This window comes from Papio anubis, chromosome 3, assembly GCF_008728515.1.
Source record: "Papio anubis isolate 15944 chromosome 3, Panubis1.0, whole genome shotgun sequence".
NCBI classification, from domain to species: domain Eukaryota; kingdom Metazoa; phylum Chordata; class Mammalia; order Primates; family Cercopithecidae; genus Papio; species Papio anubis.
The window spans coordinates 132,056,781-132,073,395 of record NC_044978.1 but is presented as its reverse complement, the minus strand read 5'-3'; the positions used below and the strand labels follow the sequence as shown (position 1 = coordinate 132,073,395).

At 38.8% G+C, this 16,615-nt stretch overlaps 1 protein-coding gene across 1 annotated transcript in view; it reads right to left on the bottom strand.

Moving 5' to 3' along the window:
* The window catches only part of PKD2 (polycystin 2, transient receptor potential cation channel), a 71,133-nt gene that overhangs the window by 12,064 nt on the left and 42,454 nt on the right, over positions 1-16,615 (bottom strand). Inside the window, exons 7-11 of the mRNA XM_003898943.5 lie at positions 13,261-13,428; positions 9,386-9,567; positions 7,594-7,714; positions 3,637-3,735; positions 137-258 (exon numbers count right to left, since the gene is read on the bottom strand). Coding sequence (XP_003898992.1) covers positions 137-258; positions 3,637-3,735; positions 7,594-7,714; positions 9,386-9,567; positions 13,261-13,428 — 692 coding nt within the window. The remainder of the gene's footprint in view (positions 1-136; positions 259-3,636; positions 3,736-7,593; positions 7,715-9,385; positions 9,568-13,260; positions 13,429-16,615) is intronic.

The window sequence follows — 16,615 nt, the reverse complement described above, 5'->3', positions numbered from 1 at the left end:
CTAGAAAGATACCTGCCTCTGGGGAAAAAAAAAAAAAAGTATCTCTATGAGCACTTGGGCTAGAAATACCCTTATCATCAGGAATTTATCTTTAGAAGCAGGAATTTTTCAGAACCTCAGGAAGCATGATTCTTACCCTTTGAGATCTTGTCGAAGTTCGTCAAAGTTTAACTTGCCTCCCCCTTGCCGCAGACTCTCTGAAATGTCATCTACAGTGTTTTTTTTCAGTTTTAGTTTCACCAAAGCTCTATGGTAGCCCTATCAGAGAGAGAAAAAAATAAAACACTTGGTTTAGTGTATTCTCCTTTTGCATTTGTTTTACTTTCCATTCACAGTAGTAACTACTATAAGCCTGGTGTACACTGGCCATTCAATAAGTATGTGCTGGATGAATGAATAGTTAATGTATCCAATTTTCCATAAAACACTTGTGGAAGAGTTACATGGAAAAAGTCAGGGTCTTTCAGTAAGTCATGAAGAACTCATATGTGTATTCAAGTTTATGTGATAGAAACAAAAATTACTATATATGCTATAGCTGTCTGCCTCAGAGCATAAAGGACTGTGTAACCGTTCTTACGAATACTAAGAAACTCGAATCATGAATTGTGTCTTTATATTTTATATTATCTATCTTCTAGACAGTAATTTCCTTAAGTGTGTATAAACAAACAAACAAAAAACCCAGTGAAATGTAGATGAGTATTTTCCCTTTTTTTGAGACAGGGTCTCACTCTGTCACCCAGGCAGGAGTGCAGTGGCATGACTCTGGCTCACTGCAGTTTCGACCTCCTGAGCTCAAGTGATCCTCCCAACTCAGCCCCCAACAAGTAGCTGGGACTACAGGTGTGAGTCACCACGCCTGGGTATTTTTTTTTTTTTTTTGTAGAGATAGGGTCTCACCATGTTGCCCAGGCTGGTGTCGAACTCCTGAGCTCAAGCGATCCGCCTGCCTCGGCCTCCCAAAGTGCTAGACGTGAGCCACTGCCCCTGGCCAAGGATTTTTCACTAGCAAACTTCAGACCTGACCTTGCTTTGCACATAGTGCAGTACTGTAGGTGACCATGCAGGCTGAAATTGTGCCAAATGATCTGAATAATCAGTGGGAAGAATTACAATTGTTCTGTGATCTATAAAACTTTTAATCAAAACATTAAACACTCCCTTAGTGTCAGTTATAAATGTATAGGGAGTTTAAAAAAGAAGAAAACTAATATTGATTTAATACACTAAAATATAAAACATTAGAAACATTAAAAACTAAAGTGTGTCCATCAGTGACAGATTGGATTAAGAAAATGTGGCACATATACACCATGGAATACTATGCAGCCATCAAAAAGGATGAGTTTGTGTCCTTTGTAGGGACATGGATACAGCTGGAATCCATCATTCTTAGCAAACTATCACAAGAACAGAAAACCAAACACCGCATGTTCTCACTCATAGGTGGGAACTGAACAATGAGATCACTTGGACTCGGGAAGGGGAACATCACACACCGGGGCCTATCATGGGGAGGGGGGAGGGGGGAGGGATTGCATTGGGAGTTATACCTGATGTAAATGACGAGTTGATGGGTGCAGCACACCAACAAGGCACAAGTATACATATGTAAAAAACCTGCACGTTATGCACATGTACCCTACAACTTACAGTATAATAATAATAAATAAATTTAAAAAAAAAAAAAAAAAAAACTAAAGTGTTTTATTTCTTTGTAAAAAATGTATCCAGAGTAGTTTAAATAGCACTTGCCTTGTTTTCATTGGATAATATTACATTGTACACTTTACAATGTGTGGAGTGAACTTCTTTTCTATGCATTAGTGAATTGTCATATTCCTTCTTAAATGTGGATCAGCTTCCAACATATTTTTCTTTTCTTTTTTTTGAGACACAGTCTTACTCTGTCACCCTGGCTGGATTGCAGGGGTGCAATCTCGGCTTACGGCAACCTCCGCCTCCCTGGTTGTCAAGTGATTCTCATGCCTCAGCCACTTGAGTAGCTGAGATTACAGGTGTGCACCATCACGTCTGGCTCATTTTTGTATTTTTAATAGAGACGGGGTTTCACCATGTTGATCAGGCTTGTCTCGACTTCCTGGCCTCAAGTGATCCACCCACCTTGGCCTCTCAAAAGTGCTGGGATTATAGGAGTGAGCCACCATGTCCAGCCCCAACATTTTTTCTTTTGGATTTTCATTATTGTGAATTATCTCTAATAAGAGTTCCCTTAATGCGAAGTTTTTTTGCAGGCATCATTTCCTCAAGACATCTTCATCCGTTTTGTCACACCTATTTTCCTCATTCAAGTTGATAGACGTGCCCTAAGTTCTTCTGGTTCCATATCTGGATATCTTGAATGATCGCAGTGTCAACACTCCCGTTTCTTCTTCACTCAGCTATTTCTTCTATAAATCCATTACTCTGTTTTGAATTTCACTTCCAGGGTTACCATTATTCATTTCTTTGCTAGCCCATTCTCTTTTTCTTTTCTTTTCTTTTTTTTTTTTTTTTTTGAGACGGAGTTTTGCTCTTGTTGCCAGTGAGCCTGCTCAGCCTGCACATCTGTTACTCAGGTAACTGATCAATACACTGAAGAGCGAGCAGTGGAGTTTGTACTTTGTGCTGTTACTCACAGTTAATATCCTGTGATAACTGAAATGTGAACTGTGTTGTTGAAGGTGGTGTCACATAACAAAACTGGGGTAACCGAAGTTTGTGTGTATCAGAATTGTGCCAAATGAGGAGTGCTTGCATACACACTGGAGATTTGCTAACATGTAAGCAACTGTTATGCAGAATCAAGATAATGTGACTCTTAGGTCCCATCCCAAGGACTTTGTTTTAAGAGGCTTTTCTATCGCAACATAAATCACAGATAACATAATCCTAAGGCTTGGCAAAAAAAAAATTAGTTCAGGAGTCACTATGGCTTAGCAAAATGATGTTGGGAAACAAACTGTGTATTTTAAATGTGGTTATTTGTTGCTGTATACGTTTGATACTTTAAACCAAATAAAGCAGTTACATTGAGAAGAACAAAGAGGCCCAACTTTCCTGTCCTGCCCTTCTATTTAACAATGAAACCCTTCCTGAGACGGTGCATAAGTGAAAGTTCTCAGGCCCCAGGCTAGGACCTGAATTCATGAATCTTTTCCTTTGCTTATTTTAAAACTGCCACGGAAGGTCAAGGGTAAAGGGTGAACTACTAAGTATTTTCCTCTAAAACTTTTTTTTTTTTTTTTAATGGTAATTGAGATAGAAGAGGTGGGAATTCCTTTAGGTAATCTTCCCTTCTAGTTTATTCTCAACTCAGGATCCTGAAGTGAGAGCCAGCTAGAGTAGATGTCAAAATAATAAAGGTAATGAACCTTCAGCTCAGCTCTTAAAGTGTCAAAAGATTATTGAAAATTTAATTCCAGGACAGAAAAGGATTCCCAGAATTAAAATTCAAGATAGCAGTACATCCATCAAGACTCCAAGATAGGGAACATTTAAATTATTCCTGAAATATAGCGATGTATTATTTCAACAATTTCAGTGGATCAATGTTGATTTGAAAATCTGGCTGAGACAATGCTCATTTTATGTCAGAAACAGAAGAATTCTGAGAATTAAGGCTTTTCCTACCTTTCTGATAAGATCTGAGAGTTCCATTTCAGCTTTCTGCTGTGCCAAGTCAGATTTCACTTCAGAGTAAGTATCATTGATGATGGCCAAAAACATATTCTGTTTGTAAATGAAAGGAGGGCAAAAATTAAAGGAAGAAACATAATTTGGAAATATCAATAAAAAAACTGACACGTCTTTTTGTTTATCCTTTTTTTTTTCCTGAGTGCTTTATGAAGACATAAATTAATATTTATTTACTAAAAAACACTTTTCTTTTTGAGACAAGAATATCACTATATTGCCTAGGCTGGACTGCAGGGGTGTGATCTCAGCTCACTGCAACCTCTGCCTCCTGAGTTCAAGCAATTCTTGAGTCTCAGCCTCCTGAGTAGCTGGGATTACAGGCATGTGCCACTATGCCTGGCTAACTGTTGCATTTTTAGTAGAGACGGAGCTTCACCATGTTGGTCAGGCTGGTCTCGAACTCCTGGCCTCCAGTGATCTGCCCGCCTCGGCTTCCCAAAGTACCGGGATTGCAGGCGTGAGCCACTGTGCACGGCCTGATGTCACAAATTAACAGTTTTGCTGCCACATGTTTTGGGAAGATTATTTTCTCCCTTAAGTCATGCCACAGGAAAAATTTTGTGATATACTTTGTGAAAAGATACAAGAATAAAATACAGCAAAATATTAGTATATTTACCTATGAATGGTGAGATTATTTTATTTAATATTATTTTTGCTTACCTATGTTCTCTATATTTAGAAACTTTTACATACACTACTGGAGGGTATAGAATTCTAAAAAGCTCTTCAAATTTCAACGGTTAACACAGATAAGTAGAACTGTAGGCTTATTCCAAGCTTTTTTATATAATCATATATGAAATTTACAGGTTGAAGAGTTTAAAAGGCTGTTGCAAATAGGAATACAGCAGGCCTAGTAGGAAGATAGTAAAGAAAGTTTCTGGAAGAGAGATAGGCTTTGGAGTCAAGCAAACTCGGGTTTCAGTCCTAGCACTGCTAAGATTGTCGCTTCACTTTTCTCAGTCTAATTTTAAAGAATTATTTGTTTTACATTAATAAAATGGGAAAATAATAGTATCTCCCTTACATATTTGTTGGGCTGGTTAGTGAGACAATCTATGTAAAGTGCTCAGGACAGGTCCTGATGCAGGTAAGTGCTACCTAATTGACAGCTACTATTACCATTTGGTAATGGTGAGTTCATTTTTCTGATCTTTCTCTTCCCCAGTAGTAATGGTCTGCATTTCCAACAACAGACTTTCTCAAAGCACTGTATCCAGGAGATCAGGTCCCCCCACTTTTTTTACATGCTCTTCCTTTGTTTTTCCTTTTTAACACATAACCGTGGTTTGCAAGTATTTCTATTTGATAATGTCTGTTTTCCCCCAAGTCTGAGGAATCTTCTTAAGGCCGAATCAGGCTGTTTTCCTTACCCTGGTACTGGCAGTATCTAACATACTACCTCATAGTACACAATCCACAAAAAACACTACAAGGTGTATTATACAGTACATATTATATATAGATTATATATACATATGTATATATAATATATATTATATATGTGTGTATATATATGTTTTATATATACACACGGATATAGTGGCTCAGTAAATACTTATTAAATGGTTGAGAAATGAACAAATGAGAACGCTCTTATTTTAGTTGGCTATTAACCTCTGTATTAAGGAAGAATATTGTTTACAATTCTGTAGCAGAAATGAGAATATAATATAGAATACATGTAAGTTTTTGACTAAATGCTCAATTCCAAGTACAGATAACTGCAGTCCAAGTAACATCTTCTCCCTTCTCTCTTCCAACTCAGGGATCTAATGTTCTAGTTTTGCTTCCAAGTGGCTGTTAACTAATGCATGCCAATATCTTAATTGAAATGGATCAAAGGCTGGGACCTCTAAAGAGATTTCAAAAAATAGAAAGTGCTTGAGAAAGGCTCTTGAAGGTGTGGGAAGAGGAAGCTCACCCTCCTCTCCATCCTGTCTCCCAAGGTTCGCTTAATTATCAGATGGACACCTGTACCAGGATGTCTTTCCTGTTGATGTGGGGAAGAGTGGGGTTATCCTGGTTCAGTTGAGCCACCTCATGAGCCACACTGTGCCTTCTTGTTAAACAGGGGCAATAAACTAACACCAGGCAATCAGCTCAGAAAGGTGGCTAACCCTATGCTCAGCTTGTCATTTTCTTAAAAGACAGGTGTGTATTGAAAGTAGACTTCTATCTATGTAGCTATTTGTGTGTGTGTGTGTGTGTATGTATGTATGTATGTATCCATCCATCCATCCATCCATCCATCCATCCATCCATCCATCCATCTATATCTCTGGGAGGTGCTAGGAGAGCAATTCTTTTTTGTGCCGTCATCCAAAAAACAATTTTAGTATAAAGATGGAAACTAAGAGCTTCTTGTCATGTTCTGGTGACTGCTCTGGTAAGATGACTGAATACTCTAGATCTGGTAAGACGGCTGCCTACTAAAGGACCACATTCAAACAACTCCACATTTGAGCATTTCCAGTTGCCACGATTCTATCCATCCTTTGTTTGGCAGATTGATAAACGGAGAAAACTAGGTGGCCTGAGATCAACTGAAGGGTCTGGTGCAGGACTCTCAATTCCTGGTTTTTGCTTTCTTAGTAGAGATTCAGGTACTCTAGAATCCAAAGTACTATCAACGGTAGAGTAACAAAGGCTTATTCTTCTCTCTATTGTTTTCTTTAATATATGATAGGAAGAAGAAGCTTAAGAGGTGTAAGTTTAAACACGAGCCATAATCCATGCATACAGCAAGACACATATGGACTTGAATAATATTCCTGACCTTTTCAGTCCTGTTAAAGTACAGCTAGGGAACATGCCTTTGTTTTACACCAGAGGCTGTGTCTCCCCAGAAAAAAAATAGTTAAAAAAATAGGAAATTAATACAGTACATCTAATACCCAATCAATAAATACCATACACTTAACCAGTAATACCTGGACTGACGTTAGAGTTATTACACTGAATTGCTGAAAATGTGATCACTCAACCTTCCTCAAGGGATCTTTACACAATTTATTGAAATGAAAAAATGTTATTTTCTTAAGAAAATTGTTCTTAAGATGACTGTTAGTGTTTAGATGAAAAATACCGCCTAAATTAAGCTGGCTTAACACCTTCTCAGTAGACAAGTGAATACATAAATGTTAAGAAAAAAAACAAAACACCTTAAAAAAAACTTAATTAACTTAGGGCAAAAACATTAAAAATGTTCATTTGCACCAAATCAAGAGAATCAAATTATTTTTGAAAATAATTTTAATGTAATTTCCATTCATTGTCACATTTAGTTTTAAACTTAATTATCCGAATATTCTCTGTAGGCAGTCTCTAGATGAATGGGATATAAATAATTTAAAACAGAATATCCTAACTTTGACATGCGATGATTCACTCAACTATTACTCTTGACATCCTAGATCTAGCTTGCTTTTCAGTTCTTATTTTTTAAAAAGAACAGAAGAGAGAAAAGTCATGCTAGCAAGTGATTACAAAAGTGCTGACACATGTTTAAAAAGCATGTAAGCATGTTCTACTTTTTAGGCAAAGCACTATTTTAGGTATCTTTATAAATTTGTATTTGATCTAATTTCTTTTTTGCGTCAAATGGATACATATATAGAGAGAAATGAAAGACCATGGAAAAGATCTAATTTTTTTTGCATTGAATAGACACATATATACGGATCAATGAAAGACCATGGAAAAGGTATTTGATATAAGTCTTAAAACTGTGAATAAAAGGAAAACAAGTTTTCCAACATCCACACGTTTTTCTACTTCCTGAGTATTTAAAAACGATAGGACATAGAGTGTGAGAGAAAAGAGAAGACAAGGATTTATGAATATGAAGTTTAAATTGAACCTCACTATAAATAAAAATGTACATACCAAAAGAATGAAGAACATAAAGAACACAAATGTAGTGAAATAAATTGGTCCCAAAACTCGATTAGCTTCCTCAATCTCTGCAAAGTTGATATCGCCCAAAATGATACGGAATTGAGTGAAGCTATAAAAATAAAACAAAACACCACAATACAAAAACAAAGAATGTCCAGTAGTAGATGCAACATTTCTTAAAGATGATTTCATATTTTTGGACCTTTTTAGCAGTATAGGTAGCTGCCAAATAACAGAAAATTGTCAATCCCATTTAAAAAGTCTTGCTACTTATATCAGCAATTAAAGCCTTCTGCAATAATAATAAAATGCTTTCATGCTACAGAGGTTATTTCCATTTGGTTAAAAAGAAAATACAGGCCGGGTGCAGTGGATCACGTCTGTAATCCCAGCACTTTGGGAGGCTGAGGCGGGCGGATCACGAGGTCAGGAATCCCAGACCAGCCTGGCCAACATGGTGAAACCCCGTCTATACTAAAAATACAAAAATTAGCTGGGCGTGGTGGCGGGCACTCGTAATCTCAGCTATTCGGGAGGTTGAGGCAGGAGAATCGCTTGAACCCGTGAGGCAGAGGTTGCAGTGAGCTGAGACTGCACCACTGCACTCCAGCCTGGGGGATGGAACGAGACTCCATCTCAAAAAGCAAAAATAACAACAACAAAAAAAGAAAATACAATTATTATTCAATAACTTATAAAGCAATTGGCTATAACAATTCAACACATAATCTAGGTAAAACATGTTAACTCTAAACCTTGACAACAGTCACCCTGGGTCTAAAGTTAAAAATTTCTTTAAAAAAAAGAAAAGGGCCTGGTGTGGTGGCTCATGCCTGTAATCCCAGCACTTTTGGAAGCTGAGGTGAGAGGATAGTGTGAGTCCCGGAGTTCAGTACCACCCTGGGCAACACAGGGAGATCCATTCTCATAAAAAAATGTAAAAACTTGGCCAGGCATGGTGGCATACACCTGTAGTCCCAGCCACTCAGCAGGCTGAGGCAGCTGAGTTCAAGGCTGCAGTGAGCTATGATCACACCACTGCACTCCAGCCTGGGCAACAGAGCAAGACCCCGCCTCAAAAACAAAACAAAACAACAACTCCCACCCAAAACCCAAAATGGTTTGTGCTCAAAGATCCAATATTCTGACATGTACTTAAAATGGGGTCAAAGTGGCTAAGTGTTGTCAGTGCTGGGTCTTAGTAAAATCGCTTTTATCAACAGCAATATTAATTAGAGATATCTATGCACGAAACTCTATCACTTCCATTCCTTTTTAAACTAACTCCTTTCTAAATGGCATAGAAATCTGACATTGGCTGCTTTTTGTTATTTCACATTTGGGATCTTTGGAAAAAAACCTGAAAATTCTTGTACTGGTCTGAGTTTACCCTAGAATATTAGAAATATCTTGCTTTTTTCCTTAGAAAATAACTTGAAGTTCTAAATATATGGCAACAATATTCAGCAGGAGTAAGAATATAGGCAAACAGCCTTCTAGAAGCTACCATCTGCATTTGGTGCAAAGAAAACCTCAGTCTTTAGAACAGTGTTGGTTTCCTATGGCTGTTAACTGTATCTTACTACTTTGGGCTGCTATCTTAAGCATCGTCTTCTTTGCATTGGTAGATCAATGTTTTGGGAAAAGGTAATTAATTCTTATTTAAAATAACTAGTTTTAAATACTTGGTGGTCATATAGCAACCTCATATGAAGATTTATTCTTGAGAAGCAGTGACAACTCTGATTAAATTTTTCTTCTTAATTTCATATATACTTACATACACTCTTGGAAAGTACTGAAGTCATCGACCTGAGTGCCAAAGACAAGGTATGCCAACTGAGCATATGCTAGGAAAATAATGAAGAACATAATAGCAAAGCCAAACAGGTCTTTGGCACATCGAGACATGGTTGTCGAGAGCTGGCTCATGGTCCTGTTAAAATTGATGAATTTGAAAAGCTGTAAAAGAGAGAGAAGACTGATCAACAGATGAATGGATAAACAAAGTGGTGTGACTGTACATAATAAAACATTATTTCATTCTGAAAAGAAATTAAATTCTGACACGGTACAACATGGATGAACCTTGAAAACATTATGCAAAGTGAAATAAGCCTGACACAAAAGGACAAATACTGTATGATTCCACTTACATGAGGTACTTAGAATAGTCAAACTCATAGTGACAGAAAGTAGAATGGAGGTTACCAGGGACTGGGGGGAATTGGGAGTCAGTGTTTAATAGATACAAAGTTTCAGTTTAGAATAATGAAAACGCATAATGGTGATGGTTGCACAACACTGTGAATGTACTTAATGCCACTGAATTGTACACTTAAACATGGTTAAAATTGTAGGTTTTATGCTGTGTGTATCACTACAATTAAAAAAAAAAAAAGGCTGACTGCAGTGGCTCACATCTATAATCCTGGCACTTTGGGAGACTGAGGCAGGAGGATCGCTTGAGCCCAGGACTTTAAGATCAGCCTGCGCAATACAGCAAGATTCTGTTTCACTAAACAATAAAAATAAATTAGTCAGGTGTGGTGACACACACCTGTGGTTTTAGCTACTTAGGAGGCTGAGGTGGGAGGGTTGCTTGAACCTGGGAGGTTGAGGCTGCCATGAACTGTGACTAGTGATGCTTTCCCCCCAGAAATGATTAAAGTAAAAGAGAGTGAAAAAAACTCCACACAAATAAAAATTAATTATAAAACCCCCCAGGAAGTTCTTGTTGCATAATATTGTCATTTGTTGTGAATCAGTTATGTGTGGAGGGCTTTATGTACATTGCCTCAAATCTCTGCAATGTCTGAAATATTGGCATTCTATCCCCAGGAGTCAGCTGGAGCCTGCAGCCAGCTGCTCTGCCTGAACTGCAAAGCCTGCTCTGCCTGACTGCAAAGCCATATTGAGCATGTTGGTAGATAGTGAACCCTATTGGTAGACAGTGAACCCTGCAAAGCCATATTGAGCATGTTGGTAGTGAACCATGCTCTGCCTGACTACAAAGCCATATTGAGCATGTTGGTAGATAAGGCACTGAGGATGGCTGCCCAGATTGTGTAGCTTTAGGTAGAAGCCTCAGTGGAAGAGCACATGATGAGATATTAGAAGTGGAGTCATGATCCCCGCCTTAAAGACCTTAATGATAAAGTACGGAGGGGCAAGACATTTCCAAGAGAAGCACTAAATAAAACACAACAGCCTGAGACACACGTTGCAGGTAAATCTCTAGAAGTTTACTTAAAGGTCTGTTATACATTGTTTCTGGCCAGTGAAATATTTTTTGAGGATTGCTGTAATCACATTACTTAATACAATCCCAATGCATTTGAGATCTTTTTTTTTTTTTTTTTTTTTTTTTTTTTTTGAGACTAAGTGTTGCTCTGTTGCCCAGGCTGGAGTGCAGTGGCACAATTCAGCTCACTGCAACCTCCGCTTCCTGGGTTCAAGTGATTCTTCTGCCTCAGACTCCCAAGTAGCTGGGATCACAGGCACATGCCACCACACCCAGCTAATTTTTTTTTTTTGTATTTTTAGTAGGGACAGGGTTTCACCATCTTGGCCAGGCTGGTCTCAAACCCAACCTCAGGTGATCCGCCCGCCTCAGCCTCGCAAAGTGCATGAGCCACTGTGCCCAGCTGAGATCTTGATTATTATTACTATCTTGATTATTATTATTAAACTAATAATAATCAAGGAAACCAGTAATTCTCAGGCAGCACCTGCCATCCTGTCACTAGCACAGGCTCTGACTGTGCTATCCAAACATGTGCAGCTATTTAAATTCAAATTCAAATTAATTAAGATTAAATACAATTAAAAATTCAGTCCCTTGGTCCCACTAGCCATATGTTAAGTGTTCCATGCCTATACGTGGCTAGTGGCTACTGCCTAGGACAATGGAAATATGGAACATTTCCATCACCACAGAACATTCTTATTACTATCATTATTTTTGCTATTTGATTATTATTACTATTATTATTACTATGTTGCAATCAAGGTTTTGTGCTTTAGTGATGGTTTCTCTTGAACAAGCATGTCAATAAATAAATAGCATGAGAAATACAGGATAAAGTCTATGCATTTTTTTTTTGTTTTGAGACAGGGTCTCACTTTGTTGCCCAGGCTGGAATGCAGTGGCGCAGTCTTGGCTCACTGCAACCTCTGCCTTCTGGATTCAAGCAATCCTCCCGCCTCAGCCTCCCAAGTAGCTAGGACTACAGGCAAGTGCCACCACCCCCAGCTAAGTTTTGTATTTTTAATAGAGATGAGGTTTTGCCATGTTGCCCAGGCTGGTCTTGAACTCCTGGGCTCAGAGGACTCGCCTACCTTGGCCTCCCAAAATGCTGGCATTACAGGCATGAGCCACCGTGCCTGCTCTGGATCTATGCCTTTTGATAAACCTCAGGCCTTCTAGGTATGAATGCCAACTCAGGAAAGTACATAATGGGTAAGTACCTTCTAGAACAGTGCTGTTCAAGAGAACGTTCTGTGATGATGGAGATGTTCTACATTTCCATTGTCCTAGAGAGTAGCCACATATAGCCACTGAACACTTAACGTGTGGCCAGTAGGACCAAGGAACTGCATTTTTAATGGTATTTAAGCTTAATTAATTTAAATGTGAATTTAAATAGGCACATGTGGCTAGTAGTTACATCTGGACGGCACAATCAGAGCCTGTGCTGGTGACGGGATGGCAGCTGCTGCCTGAGAATTATTGAAATTTCCTCCATCTCCAGAATTGAGGCTCATTGTATATGAAATGTCATAACCTTTCACACACATGGAAATGCACATTATGTCTTGAGACGATAAGGAAATGAGTGAGGAAGGAACTATTTGGAAGCAGTGTCTATTCCAACCTTAATTCTAGGTAAAGCTTCCCTTACAGCCTCTACCTGGAAAAGAGGCGATTCCTTCCAGCAAGCACTTCCAAGTGCAGCAACTCTCCCCTTCCCTCCACCTGATCCTTCCCTCTCTCTGAGTTCCTTTTCCTTCACCTGTTCATCTCATATCAGGTAAAACTCAGACCTGCCTCTGTGTCAGAGCAGCCCCGGGCCCCAGGCCCAGCTAACACACTGAAAGGCCTCTTACTGCATTTGTTAAACAAAACCTATAGGGACTGATCTTGCACTAATTCAGATAGCAGGAGAAGTATATCATTGACAGTGAGAGGAATGATCATATGAGTCTCAATAGTTTACTTCATATGTAAAATATAAGGCCTGGTATGGTGGCTCATGCCTATAATCCCAGCACTTTGGGAGGCAGAAGTGGGAGGATTACTTGAACCCAGGAATTCAAGACCAGCCTGGGCAACATAGTGAGACCTTGTCTCTACAGAAAAATTTAAAAATTAGCTGGATATAGTGGCACATGCCTGTAGTCCCAGTGACTTCGGAGGATGAGGTAGGAGGCTCGCTCGAACCTGGGAAGTTGAGGATGCAATGAGCTGTCATCATACCACTGCACTCCAGCCTGGGTGGCAGAGTGAGACCCTGTCTCAAAACCAAGTAAATATGGAGTAGCTCTGGCCAGTCACTTGAATTTCGAATTCAAGTATTCTATGATTTTGTGGAACTCAATTATTTTTGAAAGAAAATATTACTTAAAATGTAGAACATGAAATTTAAAAATTACCTTAATCCAGACAAAAAATACTGTGACAGCAGCTATATTGTTGAACTGTATTTGCCAATATGCCAGATGCTCAAAGTTGGGGAAAGTATTTTGATCTTCCAGAAACTGTAAGAGCACCTCCACATTTGATGTTCTGTATATGCTAATTCCTATAGCTACCACTGATAGCTGGAAAGCAAAAGATTTAAATTTTATTACAGTGTTTTAGAAATATAAAACGTACCTTAATATGACTAGTATACTTTTCTTCACCAATGTATTAATTGTAGGGTTCACCATTATACTTACCCAATGTCATTCTTAAAAGTCATTCACTCAAATGGAAAGTGTTAAGCCCTGCCATAAAATAAGTAAAACAATAAATTGCTTGCATTTCCTTAGTTCGGAAGAGAAACCCAATGAAGGCATGCATGCATGCATTGTGCACATATGCATTACACACACGTACATGCATACACAGAAGAGATCACACTACAACAGACTCAAACTCCAAGAGGAATGCTTTCTGTTTTTTCTGCCACCTTCATTTTAATCACTTTCCACCCTCTTGCTTTCTTGCCTTAAACCTGCTTTGTTTTTGTGATTTTTAAATTTAAAATTTTCCAGTTTCTCTTCATTCTCCAACTGCCAGCCATTCTTCGCTTTGCTCAACAAAAATATAGTATGTATAATATGTCTATGTATACAGCACTGTGCGAGGGGCTAAGAGGAATAAACAGAAGTAAACCACATAAATCCTGCCCTTAAGACACTTATATTCTGGTTCAAGAGCAGATAAACACATGAAGTTAAATAATACAAAAAACTACTGAAGAGTTGGTATCACACAACATAAAGTGAAGAGGGGCATAAGATATCCTAAAAAGGAGTGCCCATGAGAACAAAGAATGAGCTTGGGCTTGAAAGACAATGGGAATGATGAACACAGAGGGCTTAAGAAGGCCTGCAGTGGGAATAAACGAGCCAAGGGCTTCTCTCTTGCTCATTTCTGTCCCTTAACTCATGACCCTACAACTTTCCACATATGCTTTGGTTCTAGGCTTTAGAACCAGATCCAAGGGGACACTGCCCCCTCCTTGGCATCCATCACCACTAAATGTAGACAGTGCTAGGGGTTAGTCATAACCACCTGGCCCCACTGGGGGGTCTGAATCTGCAGCAGGTGGGCTGTGGCAGGTGCTGCAATCTTTGCTGTCCATTCTCTCTTCTTAGGAATGATGACCAGAGACCACTTCATTAGCCCTCCCTTCCTGAGACGGCCATCCAGATCATGGTCCCCCATGTGATTCTCATAGCAAAGACCAGCCTGGTTGCTGATCACAGCTAAAAAGCCAACCTCACCATCTTCCTTTTCTTATCTGTGAAGGATTTCCAGAGCCAATTTTATATTTTTGTGTTGGTGGTGGGAATGATGAACACAGTGGGCTCAGGAAGTCCTGCAGTGGGAATATGTGAACCAAGGACTTTTCCTGAAATGAGGAGCTCATCTCAACTAATCCATGTAGAAAAACATTTGGGTTGGTGGACTGGATCCAGTGGTAATTCTTTACCCAACTCTCACCAGGTATAATTTGTTATGTAGTCCAGTTGTTTTTACTCTGCACAGGACGAATGTTTATAAAATTATGAAGAAGATGGTCATTTATACGACAACGTCATAATATGCTAAATTTCTTTGAAACCTTTCCTTTCAAATAGGGGATGAAAGAAGAGATGAGGAAAGAGATTTTGTGAGCATCTGCAATGTTACATCACTCCTGAGTTTTCTGTGGGATTCTCATCCCTGTCTATAAAAGAACTTTCTCTCCATATCAGAAAATTAGGAGGGCAGAGATTTGGGCTATTTTATTCATTCCTATATCCCCAGTGCCTAGAATAGTGCCAAGTACATAGTAGGTGCTCAGAAAATACTCGTTGAATAAATGAATTAGTCAGGCCAGGTGCAGTGGCTCGTGTCTGTAATCCCAGGACTTTGGGAGGCCGAGGCAGGCGGATCACGAGGTCATGAGATCGAGACCATCCTGGCTAACACGATAAAACCCCATCTCTACTAAAAATACAAAAAATTAGCTGGGTGTGGTGGCGGGTGCCTGTAGTTCCAGCTACTCGGGAGGCTGAGGCAGGAGAATGGCTTGAACCTGGGAGGCGGAGCTTGCAGTGAGCCGAGATCACGCCACTGCACTCCAGCCTGGGGATGGTGCGAGACTCTGCCTCAAAAAAAAAAAAAAAAAAAAAAAAAGAATTAGTCATTTTACCCCGTAAAACCTAGCAAGCAGTCAACAAATTATTTGAGTTTAAATTCCTTAATAGTCTTCTTTTTTCAAGCAATTCTGCTAGTTTTGAAAGACTATTGCTCAGGACAAATGGCTGACTGATGCAGCCTGTGTACTTCAGAACATGTTGGAGAAACAAAAAAGGAAAACAAAGAAAATTTCAAAGTGATTTCAAGAGGTCATTATATTTATATTTAAAATATAATTTCTTTTCAGGTTTTGGTAAACATAAGCAAATTTTGGCTAGATAAAACAAAAAGTGTTGGCTCTTTTCATTGGTTTGAAGGTCCAGTAGAGCACAGGGTGTGTTCTGTGGGTGACCAGAAAGCATGCCCTCACTTCTACACTTGATCAGCAAATGTTTCAAAGGACAAGTGGGATTCCAGTAGCTCTTCCTTGTTCTTTATAAACAAAAAGCACACTGTCTGAATTGTTGTCTGGCAGTATTAAGTGTTGTTTTAAAAAAAAAAAAATTGAAAAGCACAATGAAGTAAGTTTTCAAAGAAATACTTGCAAAATGCTGTGGCTGCTGAGTCAAAGAGACAATTTCCATGATATCATCGCCTTTTCTCCTATTGGTAGCCAAAGCGGCACAAGGCAATTCACTGGGGTATGGGAAGAAAATGTTACAACTTCTGGGTAGGTGGTAAGAAAGTGTTGGAATTCTATTTGTATTAATTTTTATCCCAATCTTTAAAATTCTATGTATGTGTATGTTTTACGGATGTACCTGTTACACCAATGTATGCATACAATTTACAAATAAATACAATACAATAGGGTGTGTAGTCAAAGCTTTCACTGATAGGTGTGTATGATCAAAAAGGGTGAATACCACTGACTAGTCTTTTGTTGATATTGAGTTCTTTGGTTAAAAAATAAAAAGGAAGTTTGTTCTTAATTAGCATATCATACCTACCTTTTTACCACTATTTCAATGGCCTAAATATAAATAAATCCATATAAGCCAAGAGGCAGGGTTTGCATGCTTATAGTTCCAAACAATAATTGTGTTCTGGAATAATTGTCAATGTATATGGCCTGCGCTCTGCCATCACTCTGAACAGAAATATTCTGAAAAA